Genomic DNA, 16,717 nt, shown 5'->3' with positions numbered 1-16,717 from the left:
CTGCAGCTCCTGAAGAACCCACACTGGAACAGGTTCTCCTGAGAGGAGCTGCAGCCTGTGGAGAGACCACGTTGGAGTAGAGAAGTGTGAGGAGCAGGAAGCACCATAGGAACTGCTACAAACTCACTATAACCGCACTCCCCATGTGCTGCTAGGGGGCTGGGGCAGATGAGTAAAGAATGAAATTAACCCTGGAAAAAGGAGGGGAGAGGGGAATGTTGGAATGTGATTTTTGTTGTTGTTGTTCACTTCTCACTATCCAAATCAGATGATCACCATATCCAAATACGATGGCAATAAATTACATTAATTTTCTCTGGTTTTATCTAGACCCATGAGTTTCCCGATCCTATTTTTCCCCCCCTCCTATTCAGGAGGAGAAATGAGAGAATGGCTGGCACTACTCGCAAAATAAATGAAATAAAAATACACGTTGGTTTGAAAAGAAGAAATTTTAATGTACAAATTCACACTCACCATGTTATATTTTGCATAAGAGAGCACAAATCTGCAGTGGTCTCTCTCGGTATAAATTTCTGTCATGTTTTCATAAAACCACAAAAAGTAATTCTCAAACTAGGGAGGAAACTGCAGTGGTCTGCATGATTTAGCCTATTCATAATTTTTTCTAGAAGTGTTTACAGATTAACCACAAAAATAATTCTTCTTCCCTTTTCTCAAGGAAATAAATATTTCACTTCTAAACTTAATCCTTCAGTGCTCTAACAATCTGTGCATTGTTACCAAAGCACCTTTTGTCAAAACCAGCATTTTTTTTTTCCTCTTGGCATTCCAGCCAGTAGCATTTGTTGCTCCTCATGCGCCCACACAGCATATTCAGAATTCTTCTCCAGCGACACCCACAGGCACACTTCAGTGTAAGAAGAAACAGCTGAAGAGTCCATCTTCAGTTCTGCCTTGCAATGCACCCAGCCAGCCACATTACTTTCTTCCAAAGGGATCAGACCACACTTTTAACCCTATGAACCAAATACAAAAATGACCAGCAGTTCATAAGTAGTGTTGCAGAAAAAAACAAACTTGTCTTCTATTCCAGCCTTGTGGACAAAAATTGAAAGAATCTAACGTTTTCTGCACTGAGCTCTCAACCCTGCTTAAGACTGCAAAAATATTTAGAAAGTCAACTTCATCTTGACCCTAAGCTTCAGATAATGGAAAATCTATTACACCCACGTGTAAGGTGTTCCAATATTGTTGGAAAAAAAAAACACTAGAACGGTACCTTGGCTGGATTTTGCTTTCAACTAGTGGGTTTCATAAATTCTTATTGGCAGCTAAATTTGAATTAAAAAGTTATACTGAGGATGATTAGTCATCAAGTACCTGCATCGTGGATAAATGAGACAGTCCAATCTTCTTTACTATTTAATAAAAAGGCAGATTTAACAGACTCCTATTTCATAATGAATTCCTGCTCTTCTTCAACATTTCACCACCTTCTTGGAAAGCAAGTCCTGCACTGACGAATTAACTGATGTGCGTAGTTAGGACATGGCATTAATCCTATTGGATTTTCCCCTGCTGCTGCTGTCAGGCTTTTCTAAAAATAGGAATAAGTTACCCTTTAACATATTCAAATACAAACTGTTTCATCAAGACAAGCATTCTGGTATCTTTAAACAAGAAATGCCAACCTTGCACAGTGAATTGCCAACTCTGTTACCTAAGAGACAACAAACTATCAGGGATGGTCTGACATACTACAGGTTTGTTCCCCCATGCTTTTCTACCAACAAGAGGTAGAAAAGCACGGGGGAATAGCAGGTATCAAAAAGCTATTACCGTTGCATTCAAAACCTCCATTTGTGTTGTGGATTTCTACCTTAACCCTCCTCCCATGAGGCTGGAAGGTACTGATAAATTCCTCATAGATTGTGGTTAAGCTGAGTTGTAAGGCAGTACTCAACAAAACAAGGGTACAATAGGGTATTTTCTACAGTGAGAGCCCACATCATTCACAGTTCCTTTACTCTGAGCTGGTTTTCTGGTGTGGAAACTGTTTAAGAAAGACTGAAGATTACTGAGTAACTAAAACTTTACTTGGCCAGTTAGATCAACTGAAAACGGGTCTAATAAATCCATAATTTGTAAGCCTGAGAAAACACTTCAATGGTAAGTTTGTTATATGTGTGTTCTTTCAATGTAATCTTCACTGTATTGTTTAAATCTATAGAAATATTCGGGTCTTACTTCAGGAAGACCTTTAAAGCAATCAATGGAGACACGTGAATCGAGCATACCTGGAGGCTGAATATCCTCTTGAACAATACCAGCTCGGTTTATTGACTGTTCTTTCTCTGGAAGACAAAACAGAAAGAACACTACTTATAAAAAGAAAATACCACACACCTTGCCTGTTCCTAATAAAACAACACTGAAAATTACTTTCATTCTGAATCCTACACAGTAAAATTCTGGTGAATTATCTGTGCATGCAACACAAATGGAGCCTTCACATGTAGCAGAGAAACTAACAGCTAGTCTGTTCTGAGAGACTGCAAACAAACTGTAAGATAGTCATCTTGAAGTAATGACTACTTTTTAAAAAAATGCTGCAATACCTGTTGTCATGCCATAACTTAAGCAATGACTGGTACTTTTAGGAGCTACCCCTCACATGCTCAACGTGAAACTCCTCAAAAGATTTATTACTTCCAGAATCAGTGATCCCCATCTTCAGGTCCTGGAAAATCTTTTGTTTCATCACAAACAGTTTTCACAGCAGCATCTATAAAATTACTGCTGGCAAACTTCATGAAACTGAGCATTAGAGGGATATTTTCCAAAGTGGGCCTGTCTCAGGGTTTTTGTTTGTTTCTTTTTTAAATCTAAACACTTCCAGAAAGAGAAACAGGTAAAACTGTATCATTTTCCCTATTTCCCTCCCTTTTTTCCCCCTCTCCAGTCAAGGGTTTTGCCACTGCAGTGCTTTGAAGCAGGAAGTCAAAGCTTGTCTGGATTATTAGCCTTTTGTCAATCCCACTGAACTTTTTAAGCCTCTAAAAAAATTGTTGTGTGCACTGTCTCAGGGGAAACTCTGAACTATGCCTACCTTAAAACTAGAATTTTTCCACATCCTATCACACTGAGAATGCACAAGCACTGCATGTGATCAGGCTGTCTAGATACATGACTAAGGCTACGAAACACTAGCAGGAGTATCACTGATCCTAGTTGCAAGGGCACAGGCACTCAGTTCTTTCCACTGAGAATAAGAATTGCTGTTCCATACTCTTTAGCATACAATCCATTTTCAAACAATAGGGTGTAAAACTCAGAGAAAACAGAACCGGTTAGGGCAAGGAATCAGACTTACTCCTAGACATGGAGAAGGACAGCCAAAGAGTATGAGATGGATGCTAAAATGAGAGGAGAGGCAGAGATCAAAATTGGAATCAATTTGAGACGTCTGTCTGAAACACACTTGGGGTGAACGGAAAGAGCTGATGGCTGGTAAGGCAAAGAAACTGACACAGCCTGTAACAGATGAGAAACACGGAAACCAGACACAGAATGGCCAATTGGAAGACTAGGATGGGGCCTGAGAGCAACTTGGAAAATGGGTAAAACAAAGAAAGAAAAATGAGAAAAAGCCAGTCTCAGTGGTAGGACAACCACCTCACAGGATGGTACAGGAGCAGACTCTCACAATTCAGCAAAACCATGGATTCTACTGTGAAAATGCCTTATTCCCATCTGGCATCAACCCAAATAGATTCTGTCAACCAGCTGCGTTAATTAATCTAAATGGAAGAGGTGGAAAGATCTCAAGGTTTCAATGCTGCCACTAAATTATGTGTTTATTATGAGGAAACAGTCTATTTTAAAACTAGTCCCAGACATGAAAATATCAGGAGCATCGAAGCTACAAGCTGAGGTACTAAAAAGCTATAAAATGATAGCACTTCTATATGAAATTAAGTCAGAAACCCCTGTGTGAACAATTTATGGTACAAATTAGCAATTTGATTGCCTGCTGTTTTCCCAAATATCTTCCACTTTATTTGTTAAACCGCTAGGAATTGCCTCTGAAGATGTGTGAGTATCACGCGGAAAAGACTTGCTCCTGAGCATACTGTGCCTCACTTGTGCAGAATTCAGGTGACACACAAAAAAAAAAAAAAAACAAGATGGAAGAAGGAAATTATGGCATTTTATGTTTACAAAGTTGAATGGCACTCGAGAACTACAATCCATTCTTGCCTCTTGCAGGATTACTATGGGATGCAAACCCAGATGACCAACTGCAGACCCAGCTTCTCAATACACAGAGATAACGAGTATTCACCCACAGCTCAAGTTAATTGGGGGCTGTGTTAGGCTTCTAGAAGTTTTGTTGCTATACAGCTTACTAGATTGTACTCAGAAAATTAAATCCTCTGCAGCCCAAACACTAACACAGGTATTTTCCCACCAGTACCACAACCATGAAATCCCATGATCTCCTCTAAGTGTTTGGTGAATGTTTGTGCTGCTCTCATGCAACTGGTGAGCATCAAGAAAAGCACAGGGAATATCCTGAGGTGGAAGGGAAGTTACTACGGGTGCAGCCAAAGGAGAGCTTGAGCAGAATGTGATAAATAAAGTATAAAATCAGGCTCTAAATAGCAAGTGTAAGTACTTACTAACTGTACACTGCCCATTTTATGTGCTAAATGGAGAGTTTAAAAAATTCCTGACAGGGAACATTTGCTCATGTAACTCACAAGCACAGGTGAGGAAATTATCCACTGGCTCTCTCCCTTCCTCAAGGAAGGATCACACATCATAATTTTGGAGACCACACCACGTGTAAAAAGGAGTAAGGTAAGCGAAAAACAGTAGGGTTTTTAAATGGGAACACAGGGGAGAACACCTGTCCTTGGGGTCAGTGTCCGCCTTCACCGACATCGCCTCCCTAAATAATCCCCGCTGCTTTCCAGCTACATTTCACTTCACTCCCAACGCGAGGCCAAAGTCCCTCGGAGAAGATCAATGAGTTTGCCGCCCTATTTTTTGTCGTTTTTCCTAGAACCCCCCTCCAGCTGCCTCGCCGGGCAGACGGCAGGAGCCCCGCGTGGCAGCGCCGTGCGACCTGTGGGGACACGGGGACATGGGGACACAGCTCCCCCCGGCTCCCTGCGGCCCCCCGGCACTCACTGTACTCATCCGGCAGCAGCAGCGGCCTGAAGTAGATGGGGTACAGGGCAGCCCCCACCACGGCCACGAAGCCGCCGAAGATGCCCAGCGTGCGGCTCAGCCCCGCCATGATGGCGGCGGCCCCCTCCTCTTCCTCCTCCTCCTCCTCCTCCTCCTCCTGCACCGAGGCTCCGCCGCTGCCGGTTCCGGGGCTGATGGCGGCCGCCCGCCGCCGTGCTCCTCGCCTCCCGGTGCGGCACGGGGGGACGGGGCACGGCGGGCTCCCCGCTGGCCGGAGGGGACGCGAGGGCGGCGGCTGCTGCTGCTGCTCGGGGCGAGCCGCTGCCCAGCCCGGCCGGCGGCTCCTCCTCCTCCGGGAAGCCGGATCCGCCGCAGCCCTGCCGGCCGGGCAGCGGGCAGCGCCGCCACGCCGATGGGCGCCTCCTCGTCCTCCTCCTGCAGCTGCTGCTGAGGCGCCGCGGCAGCATGGAGCCCGCCGGGCTGCCCCGCCGCGTCCCCCCGCTCCTCCTCCTCCTCCTCCTCCTCACGGTGAGTGGCGGAGCGCCTGCCCCGGGCGGCCGTGAAATGGTGGCGGGGCTGAGGGACCGGCCCCGGGGGGCTTGGGGGGCTCGGGGGGCTCGGGGCTGTGTGTGGTGAAGCCCTTTAAACTGGACCTTTTTAGCTTGAACCGCGTTAAACTGGACCCCTGAGGGTTGGGAGAGGGGGTGCCTCTGCGGTCTGCCTCGGGGCGCATCAGCTGCTGGAAGCAAATCGGGTTGTAAAGGTGTCTGCTGAGCTGAGCTGAGCTCCTTTCCCCTCTTTGCCGCTGCGAAATGCAAACTCCTGTCCCAAGCCTTCGTGTGCGTACAGGTTGGGGGTCCATAGGAGCAGGTCGGCACCCTGTTGTGGCGGGGCTGCTCTTCAGACATCCCAAAGCAGCGCGACGTGGCGGGTGTGCGCAGGTGAGGGACTGGGGTTACCTTCAGGCGTGGTGCGACCCGGTGTGATCCCAAAGGACTGTGGAATTTCTGCAGGGGTGAGCTCTTGCCCGCTGAGATCGTACTCCAGCCAGTGAAGGCACCGTTTCTGTAGTATTTCACCACTGAAAATGCTCACTTCCCTACTAATTGTAGTGATTTTCTCCCACAGTGATTTTACTCCAGCACTGGTGTGGTGGCGTGGGCTAGATCACTCCCTCAGGTTCAGCAGGTTTAAGAAAAAGATCCAAGAAGAAAACTTGGACAGCTTTTACGATCAAGTTGCCCCACACAATGAAGCCTCTGTGCCTGTCTTACTGAGCCCTGCCTGTCTCATGATACCATTTTTAATCCACCATAGCTGGCCTGTTTACTACACTGGGAAAATTTTACTTTTAAATCTCATAATCGCACTCATTGTGTAATCCTTTCATCCTAGCTCTCTGTAGCCAGAGATTACGTGCAATTAACCCTGTGTTGTCTGAGGTAATGCTGAGGGAAGTGATGTTTAGGGTTCCTCACAGACAGACTTATTTAATAGGCGTGCTGCCAGCACATTGGAGAGCAGTGTACAGGGGTAACCAGGTGGGAACACACTCAGCCACTGTCCAGAAAAGTTTGCTGTCCGTGGTCTGGCACAGCTGCATCGTTGTGGGATCACTCCGGAGGTCTTTGCACTGTGCTCCTTGCTGGATGGGCATCCTGGAGGATTTATTAGGTGTGGTGCAACAGCACACCCGACTGTGCTTCGTGCTTTTTTGCAGCTTGTGTCTCAATACGTGAGGCACCACAGAATACAAAGGAAAGGTTCTTTAGTAAGCCTGTGCAAGCCATTTTGCAGAGCGGGCACTGAGGGCAGCGCAGCTGAAGCTGACCTTATGCATCAGTGGTCACGCTTCGTCATGCTTAGGTGCTCCAGGAGCAGTCTGTACTACAAGGAGCTGGCTTTGAGTTGCAGTGCTTACTGCCTTGGGATATCCTCACCACGGGGGGGGGGGGGGGAACAAAACACCAGCGTAATTTCTGCCAGAGTCAGCCTTTCGTTGGAAGCCGGATGGCCACATTTCACATCCTGCTGCGTCTTTGCTAATGAACCCTGCCAGACCCAAGCTGTCTTTGCTGGGAGCCAACTCCCGTATCTCTGTGTTGGAGGAACCCCTGGGAAAACTGAGAGCTGCCTGGATGATTTTTAGCTTTAAATAAGTGTATGCAGTGGTAACACGATGATTTGTAGTGTCTACCTGGTAGATTTCAATGTTTTCTGATAACTAAACGGCATGACATTTATAATCAGGGGACCGTGCCATAAGGAAGATCATAATAAATCATACAGATTAAACTGTTTTCACATACTGTTTATTGCAAGATCAAAAAATATTTGATAGATATTGATGGCATCCATCAAGTAGAAGAGGTTTGGCATGATTTGTGTTTGCCGTTGTGTCCGTTCTTTAGCGATATCTATAGCCATAAAAGGCTTATATAAGAAGCATATCATAATAGTAGCTTTGCCTGAAAGGTATTGGAGTCAAAATCAAGGTTCTCTAATCAGCTTTTTAATGTGTATTTGTGCAGGTGTTTTATTGCAGGATGTGGTAGTAACTTCCAACGGACACCAGCCCCTTTCTGCTACTCCTTTTTTATTCCTTTCAGTAGGTCCATCATAAAACACATCATCTAAACATGGGCCTGCAGATAGATTTGTTAGGGTCAAATGAATATTTCAGTGCGCTTTGCCACTAGTGACTGAAATGCTAACTTGGTTTTATAGGATTTTATAGGATGGGAGATAAGACAGAGGGAGAGGCTGTTACTCTGAAGAGACTACCTACTGTAAAAAGCCTAGATCCTGACATCATGGAGAGTTTTTCGTTTTTATGGCATTTTATTTGGTCAAAATATACATTTGGGGGCTTACATGTATTTATGAATGCTCAGCATTACTGCACATTTGGCTTCCTGTGTCTCTTGTCAGACACGAGAAGATAAGGAACAGTCAGTTGTTCTTGTGGGAAGTAATTTGAGCGACAAGTTCAAAAAGACCTATAAAAGTAAATAAATCTTGTTATCTAGAGTTATCCAGTTGCTAGCAGTGATAGCCACCTTTCTCATCCACAAGTTCCTTCACTCAGCTATGTCTTCCAACTTCTGCTTTGAACAAAGGGGAAAAAGAGAACATTTGGTCATACAATGAAATCTAAAATTATCTGTAGGAAGAAGGAGGCAGTACAGGTAAACTTAGTTGTAGCTTTTCCTAGTGTTTACGGCTTCACACGTTTTGCAAATGATTTTTTTTTTCAGAGTAGCTTTAAAGGAGCGTCAATGCATTTGTAAGAAGTAAAAAGCAAAATGATTTATCATAAGGGATTTTTACTGATCCCCAGCTTGGAGCATGGGCAAGGTCTTGTCCTCCAGGTTCACAGCACATGCTTCTAATAACTAGAAATGTACATGCCACATGGTTGAAGCTTTTAAATATTTTGAGAATTGCAGTAAAAAAGCCATCAGTCCGAGGTAGATATCCAAGATGCATTTCAATTCAATCTATTTAAGCTTAGCAAAGTTAAAAGTCTCTAAAAAAAAGAGCCTCTTATTTTGAGTAATCCTAACTACCCACTTGCCTGGCAGTCCAAAGTAGCGATTGGGAATGTTTTAGACAGATCAGGGAATCTGGCAGCAGTGCAGTGACAGTGGCTGGCCCTCCGAGAGAGTAGTCCTTGGTATCCTGGCAGCACATCAATCCAGTCACTGACTGCTGAGCAGAAAGAAAAAAAGCAGATTGAAGCTTTGGAGACGAGAACTTCAGCTGGGAGGATAATCCTGGTGGGTGTCCAAGAACTCACAAAGTATATAATGGGCATAGCTAGAGGGAGCAAAAACTGTCTGCTGGTCTCGCTGCCCAGATTTGTAAACCCATTTTGTGGATAGGAATGTTTCTGATGGATGTTCTTAAATGCTTTAAGAACATGGATTCATTCTCAGGAAACCACGGAGAGCTGCTCTAGTTGTTATTCCTGCTCTTTGGATACCCGCACGGGAGGTAACGCAACTAGTTAACTTTATAGAAAGAGGGGAATACCAGGCTGCAGCAGTGCCAGCCAGCAGCGATAGGATGAATAAATGCCAGCACACTTCTGTATATATTCTTTAGTCTTGATCATGGGAACTTGTGTAAATAGCATGACGTGAAAGTCAGTATCTTAGTAGACCGGATTGCACTTGCAGAAGGATACACCCTATAAGTACATTTTGTTGGGAAGCATATGTGGCTTTGAGAAGTCAACCTAGGTGAGTTATTACTGTTAAAACCTTGATGGTATCTCCTTAGTAATTCATACCTACATGCTGTGTGAAGGAATCCTGGTATTTTGGAGTCTGAGTACTCTGTATAAACCTCCTGCTTCTTCAGTGTCCTATTAATGTTGACAGTGTATTGGTAATCTTGTACACGTAGGTTCTCTGGTTAACAGGGTGGTTTCACTGTTTGTTTTTCCTTCCAGAATTTTATGCCATCCTTTGGAAAGGAGACGTTACGGACAACAGCTGTTACGCCACAATTTGAACGAAACGTGGATTATGCGGACTTCATTCATTTAAACATTTTGGAAAAGAAAGTTCTTAACAATTCTGAGGTTTTAGTTCAGTATTTATGTTCTAAGCCTTGCATCGTCAGCTTGGAAGCGGTAGCTTCTTCAGAGTTCAGGACTGGTGTACCAGTATACAGAAGGAGGTGGAAGGATGAGAAGAACCTTTACATTAGTCAAACTCGACAAGTGCATTTGAAGTTCCCAAGCATCATGGTTTACAGGGATGATTTTATCATCAGAAACTCAATAATGGTGCACAGTGTGATATTATATGCATGGATTAGTCACAAACCAGTTAGCAGCTATGATGTTGAGCAGAATGAAAGCTACCAGGAGGCAGTAGCCAAAAATTACACTTTCTTAGAAGCAGTTCCGCCTTTTGAACGCCCATACAAAGACCACAAAGTCTGTCTTCAGTGGGGTGCTGACTATCTGTGGATGCTCCAGGCAAACAAGATACCCCAGTGCCCTCACGAAAGCGGTACGTGTAATGTCACTTTTTTTTTTTTTTTTTTTTAAATCTCTTCTGAGGGGACTAACAGGACCCAGATAACATCTTTGTAAGCTGTTAACATTTATTACAGGTATGCACTCTTTATGTGGACAGATTTACTTGGCCCACATTGACTATGTAAGCTTAGTAACTACAGGGTTGGAGCTTCAAATGACCAAAGTCATCTTGTCTCTCACAGTCAGCTTGTTTAACCACAGCCAGCCTGGAGATCTCTTGCAGCACTGCCTTTTATTTTCTAAATATATTCACAAAATACTTACTTAAAATGCACTGAGGTCAGTGGACACCATTCCTTCAAAGAGAGTTGTTCAGTCCCATATTGCATTATTTCAGCGTCAGTCCTGCAGTTCTTACATACATAACACTCATGTGGGTCATCTCATGTTTTCTGCTTAAGATGAGTGCCATATGCTTGGAAACAGATTTTTTTAAGACTTTGCAGTGAAATAAACATTACAGTATTTTTTTCCTTTTTTTTTTTTTTTTTGCCGAAGCCATCATGAACTGTTTTTTATTAAAATTAATAGTTTTAAAATTTAAAATATGTTTTTAATAAATTTATTCTTCAGCAATGCTATTTTTTCTACATTTATGCTAGTGTTAAAAAACTAAATATGTTGTATTTGACCATTTTGGTTGAATTCTGATTTCTATTCAGGTATAGATTCACACAAATCACAAGGAAAAATAACCATCTGCTAAAGAAGAATTGTATCATTTACAATTTGCTAACATAACAAAATACTAACCTTTAGGAGTTACAAAAAAAATTTATATCAGGTACATCCTGCTGGCTAGCTAGCAAGAGAAGTACTTTATTTGGGGCTATGTTTGTAGTTTTAGTATTTATGGATCTAAATACAAAGTCTTTATTTTGTCCTGCCTATTTTATAAATTCTGAAACCCACAACTCTGCTTTCTGAATTTTCTTGGAGTTTTCTTGATTATTTTTTTCCTGTCCACTTGTCTCTAGCTTTACAATTTTAAGTTTTTGTTGTTATTTTGTTAACCAGAAAGGTTACTCACTTCTAAAGGGTTCTATTCTAGAAAATCTTGTAAAAGTATTTGTATCGTTTGGTTTTGCCACGTTGGCATGTAAATACACTGAAAAGAACAGGGAAGCAAGGGAGTTGGTGCCTTCAGGGGCTTTCTAAAATACTTGTTAGAGACCAAGCATGTGAACTCTGACAACAGCGTGAAACCTTTTACGGTTTATCTAATTGCTTTATAGGTAAGAACACTTAGAATAACAAGAAAAAGGAGGAAATAACATTTCATTAATTTTTTTAAAGAAGCTTGTAACAAATTACTTGATTTTTAGGAAACCTCTTGATATGCCTTGAATAAGCTTTGAACATCTTTTCCCAGTTTCTTATCGGGGCAGCATTATCAGTTAGATTTATTGTAGGATTACGTATATCAGTTAAGAACAGTAAAATGTGGAGACCTGAAAATGGAGAGCAAGCCCAGGAGCTGTGGAGTAATCTCACATAGACATAACCAAAGATAGAATGAGATTTAGATGAGTGACATAAATTTTCTCCTTGCAACTTATGCTTCAAAGTTAAGTATTTAGATGTAAATACCTGTCTTCCCTGCTTCTAACAGCTGCTGGGAATAGACTCTGTTTCACTTTTCTGTGGATTAGTCATTTCAAGACTGTAATGCATTTAAGAACGGTGAATTAACTTGTGCTTAAAGACTTCTTGAAGGTCTGTGTTAATTTTTAATCTGTTGTATAACTCAAATATTTGACTATACAAGTGCGAGCTAAATAATTGCTCAGTTATCAATGGTTGTTTTCTGGCAGATTAAGAAAGACTGTATTTTGCAGATGGCGTTCAGATTCTCAACTTCATATATGCTTCCAGTGGGGAGAAGACGGGGATTGTGAAGAGATTTGAACAATTTGAAAACAGAGAACTTGAAACAGTCAGGCAACATCAGATCGACTATCCGATGTAAGTATAGGCAAGTAACTGGAGCGGGCCACAATTCGTCATCGAAGGCTGTAGGATGTACTGAAATTCTTGGGCTGTATTCACAAAGTAAAGGAATGATGCCTGCTATTTTGAGAAAAAGCTCAAAAGGAAACTAGTTAGTGATTCCTTCTGTTCTTTTATTTTTGGAGGGAATTAACCTGAACCTTAGAGACATACTAACACAGCCCTGTGCTGAGACGTACTGTAAGAGATACCAGTGGTAGGTGAAACTGAGCTGGTTATGTACAGTAAGGGGAGGGTAGGTTAGCTGATACTGCTGTCATGATCAGACAGCTGCCTCATGACTACCTAGCCTGAGGTTTTCTGCATTACAAAAAGATCTGCATTTCAAACACCATTTGCAGACTAATTGCAGTGGTTTCTTGCAAGGGCAGGCAGTGAAAACAGCTTTTTTCCATATAAATTCACACTAGTTATTTTGCAGAAGACAAGCCCTTAGTGATTAGAGTCCCCTGCCTTGATGAATCATCAAGTTTGAGCTTAACACTGTTTATTTCCACCATCCCTGCCTAAACTGTCCTAGTCGGATGGGGTAAAACCACTTAGCTCTGCACACCATGCAGTTACAGAGAAATCGCACTGGTAGGATCATCCTTCTCTGCTCTTCTTCCTCTTCCCCAAACTGTCACAACTCTTCAGTCATATTTTGCAACTTCAGGCAAAAAAGTGTTTGCGCTGGCATGCACGTGCACGCGTGTACATCCATAATCTCCCTTCCACCAGATGCTGTTACCCCAGCAACTGGGGTAACATTTCCCATATCACAGAAATGGGAAATGGTTGCAGGAACTTGAATTTGCCTGCAGCTTTGTGTTAGGCCTGTAATCAGGGAGTGCTGAAGACTTGTCGACAAGTCCAGGTTCCACGCAATTATTAGCCATCATCCTGTAAGTCTGAAGTCATTAGGACAGAGCAGTTTTTAGCTCCTGGCCTCTTTAGGATGGGTGACAGCCTGGTTTACATAGCCTGCTGCCCTTTGCTCAACAGTGCAGCTGCACTCTGCTTCTGGTACTGAAGCTCTGGTTGAGAAAACAGCGTGAATTCATGCAGCTTCTTAGTGGCTCCACACAGTTCCAAATATTTATTGACTGGAGATTATCTCTCCAGTGTTAACAGAAAGCATTGCCTGTGTGCTGTGGTTGTGTGACAGCCTTGGGTAGCTCTGTTAAGAAGTGGAAGAGATTTTTCCTTCAGCTGCTTGTATGTGAGTGGTGGTTCCCCCTGCTCCAAGAGGCAAACAGGAGCAGATGGATCAAACTGAAGTTACTCATTTGATTTCAGTCAAGGATTTAGTTAATTAAAGCAGCTTTCCAGAATAGATTTGCCTTTATTGTTTAACAGGGTTGTTGAGCTTCAGTGTAAAGAAAGAGGACTGGAGGTAGGCAACAGTCCTTTGAGGCAGCTTCCAGTGCACAGCCTGCAGCAGGGACAGGCTGGGACCGTGGGGGACTGCTCGTCCTGCGTGGCACTGCGGCAATGGCGGAGGTGAAATGAGTCAGCATTGCCCCCACCTGCATCCCAGGAAATCTGGCCAGATAGGTTATGTACTCAGACTGGCAGTCCAGGAGTAAATGGAGGGTCCAGCATTTAAGTTTGCTGTATTGCCAGAGATGAAAGAGGGAAAGAGCAATGTTCAAGCCCAGGCGGTATTGCTGGGAGTACAGCATCTGCCTGTAGAGCACATAATGAGATATTTATGGGCAGGCATGGCTGGCAAACCCTTCTACCTCACCCGTGTGCCAGCTGTGGAGGATATTATGTTACTAGCTATTTAAGGTGTAGTCTATGTTAGGGTCAATTTTATCTGTGTTTTGTTTTGTTTTGTTTTAACATGAGAGCAGCTGTTACACTTTCAGACCTACCTTGGTTAAGGTAGAAGGTACTGTGTGCCTAGAAACTTTGCTCAAGGGATGCAAGGCAAGCTGACCCAACAAATATTTGCATTGTGTCTCAATTACAATACCTCCTTCCAGAAGTCATTGAGAACTTTGTCAGAAAGCATTGTAATGCTTTGCTGGGCTGTACATTGAAGCTATTATTGCCAAAGGCACTCTGCATTGAGCTGACTTTGCTGTTACGGAAATAAGTGGCCAAGTTCCTGTCAGTAGCACAGAGGCAGTTTTAGTCTGGCACAGACTCCTTAAAATCAGATCCAGTGGTACAAATTCTGCTTTTAGTGCCTTAGCAAATCTGCTTTGTAATGCCATCAGAGCCAGTGAAACCATTCCAGCTCTGTTCAGAAATTGCTCAGTAGATAACATTGTTGGGTCTTCCTTTTTTTATTTATTTTATTTTGCACTGCTCCATAGTTTGATCATGCTCCACCTTTATTTGTCCTTTGATTCAGCTCTGTGACAAGTATTCATGCCTATTTGTACTACCCAGACGTTCACTTCATTTTCACCTGCTCCTCCCAAGCATATTTTCACAGCTGTTGGTTAGTATAGCTTAGTAGACAGAGCTTAGTTTTTACTGGCTTCTACAATCGAGATCACAAGAATGAGCATTTGGGGATTTTGTACTGTAGTCTGCAAGCAGGAGGGTGGCTCCAAGTTGTCTCAGCTGCTTTTTCAGTTCCCTGTTGATGTGGGATCTGGCAGTAGCTCTGATTCACCGTTCTGGAATTGATTCAGATAACACTCCCTTAACTCTCCTCTCATGTCAGTACCACAGAAGTGCTCGGTTATAAGGAGATCATAGATGCAACAATCTTACGTAGAGATGCTCTGAGGGTTTTTAGTGCACAGGATGGGTTCTATTCTGAAGATTACATGTGTGAATACAGTTGGCTAAACTGAAGTGAAATGCATATTTTTCAAATTACGCAGGGAGATTTCTCATCAGGAGTGGATTTTTTTGTTTATTTTTGCTCATGCAGGTTCACCGTTTCAATCTGGCTGTATTTACTGCATCACTGTGAAAAGGACTTGTGTGGTATCCTGTATTTTATTGATCCAAAAGAAATGTATGGTACTCCTGCTGTATTTCTAAGTGAGGAAGGTAAGGGATTTTATTAATGGCCTTCAGAAGGGGTCTAATAAAACCTTTATAGATTTGTGCCTAGGAACAACAGTTATAAATATATTATAAGACCTATTTTGTGAAACTGATCTCATGAAATACTCTTTGACTATAATGTCTGAAGAGTCATGTTTGAAAACTGAAGTGTTGAAATTGAAGTGTTATTGTAATATTGCTCCCAATTCTTATATGCCTACTACATGAGATTTCTTAAAAATTTTGAATAGCCTCAGAAGTTCAAATAATTCAATTTCATGCATATGTTGTGATGTTCAAGAGCATAGTCTATTTCCCCAATCCGAAAATAAAGGTTGAGGTAACACTTAGTCTAGCAATACTTTCAGTCGAAGAACATTCCTGCCAGAAGAAGGCTCTTCAGTCTCTGAAACCGAACAAAATTCAGCAGATGGGGACTGGCTGGCAAGCTCAGAGGGGAAAAAGATTGCAGAGTTCTAGAAGTACACACCTGGCTTTCTCATAAGATGTATTTTTTCCCTTCTTTGCAAGTTTCACTGCTAATCTCTTCCTCTCTACTATTTTTGCAGTTTCTATTTTCTGTATCTTGTTACCAATCTAGATAATTAACCATTAGAACAGTTGGCATAACACCGTGGTGTGTTCTCCATTATCCATTGTATTTCCCTTATAAACTGGATGTGTTTCTTAGAAGAACAAACAAAAACAACAGCTCCCCTGGGAGTGACTAACTTGGTCTGAGACTTGCTTGGAGAGGTTCTGGGGCCTGCTTTTTTCAGTGTTAGACTAGGATATCAGAATAGCCTGTTCTGTTTTTACAGGTTCAGGCTGTGAGCCCAGCTTCTGCAGGTCCAACTAATAGGGCTTAGTGTCTTGCTGTACTTTGTCATCATGCTTTCGTGTGCTAACATATGAGCACTGAGTAAGATGCTCATGTGCCCTGTTACCCTGCTTGCTGTGATCACGTCTAGTTTTTTGAGATCAACAGATAGGTTTAATGTCTTTATCCCTTCGATAAGCTGGTTTTGATTCAACAGTTTCACGTGACAGCCTGTGAATTAGCAACCGAGATGCATAACTGAGATATAGAACACATTTCCCTGTGATTCTGTTAGAGTTGATGTGCTGCATGGTGAGTCCCCAGATGTCTGTTAATGACAGATGTCTGCTGGTGGACAGAATCACTGTGAATAATACATGAGAAAATCCATTATTAATATTTCTATGGTGTTTATTGTCTTTTTCCTCCTTTGTTGCGTTGTCAGGTTGCGTGCATATACAGATGCACCTCATTAGAGGAGATGACCTTGCAGTGAAAACTAGCTTCAGCCTGCCTCTGAAGCAGTGGTTTCGACTGGATCTCTCTTTTAAGGGTGGACAGGTACGTGTGCTACTGAATTACCAGATCAAGACTGAGATTTGTCTAATTTGTTTATGCCTCTGACAGATCCCTTAACAAACCTCTCAGGTAAGTCTGGGAGGAATATTGTAATCTGCACA

The 16,717-nt window shown here is 42.7% G+C and overlaps 2 protein-coding genes across 3 annotated transcripts in view; one reads left to right on the top strand and one right to left on the bottom strand.

Moving 5' to 3' along the window:
• Window positions 1–433: 433 nt before the first annotated feature.
• SMIM20 (small integral membrane protein 20) lies at window positions 434–5,486 on the bottom strand. The gene is made up of 3 exons (XM_084517172.1): window positions 5,161–5,486; window positions 2,262–2,318; window positions 434–980 (listed from the first exon to the last, which is right to left on the bottom strand). The coding sequence occupies exons 1-3, from the start codon at window positions 5,267–5,269 to the stop codon at window positions 943–945; spliced, it is 204 nt and encodes a 67-aa protein (XP_084373298.1). The 5' UTR covers window positions 5,270–5,486; the 3' UTR covers window positions 434–942.
• Window positions 5,485–16,717, top strand: part of SEL1L3 (SEL1L family member 3) — a 37,462-nt gene continuing 26,229 nt past the window's right edge. For both annotated transcript variants that reach the window (XM_084517171.1, XM_084517170.1), the window contains exons 1-5: window positions 5,485–5,688; window positions 9,617–10,184; window positions 12,052–12,178; window positions 15,099–15,220; window positions 16,483–16,598. In XM_084517171.1, coding sequence (XP_084373297.1) covers window positions 5,626–5,688; window positions 9,617–10,184; window positions 12,052–12,178; window positions 15,099–15,220; window positions 16,483–16,598 — 996 coding nt within the window. In that variant the 5' untranslated portion in view covers window positions 5,485–5,625. The remainder of the gene's footprint in view (window positions 5,689–9,616; window positions 10,185–12,051; window positions 12,179–15,098; window positions 15,221–16,482; window positions 16,599–16,717) is intronic.

The sequence above is a fragment of the Aythya ferina genome (genome assembly GCF_964211825.1).
Source record: "Aythya ferina genome assembly, chromosome: 4".
NCBI classification, from domain to species: domain Eukaryota; kingdom Metazoa; phylum Chordata; class Aves; order Anseriformes; family Anatidae; genus Aythya; species Aythya ferina.
This window is presented reverse-complemented; position numbering and strand designations above follow the sequence as displayed.

What these genes read in the sequence shown, in the direction of transcription:
- SMIM20 (XM_084517172.1), bottom strand. Translation starts at nt 5,269, where the DNA reads ATGGCGGGGCTGAGCCGCACGCTGGGCATCTTCGGCGGCTTCGTGGCC. An exon ending in GCTGCTGCCGGATGAGTACA is followed by an intron (nt 2,319 to 5,160) that starts GTGAGTGCCGGG and finishes TTTGTCTTCCAG; the next exon opens with AGAAAGAACAGTCAATAAAC. An exon ending in AGAGGATATTCAGCCTCCAG is followed by an intron (nt 981 to 2,261) that starts GTATGCTCGATT and finishes TTTGGTTCATAG; the next exon opens with GGTTAAAAGTGTGGTCTGAT.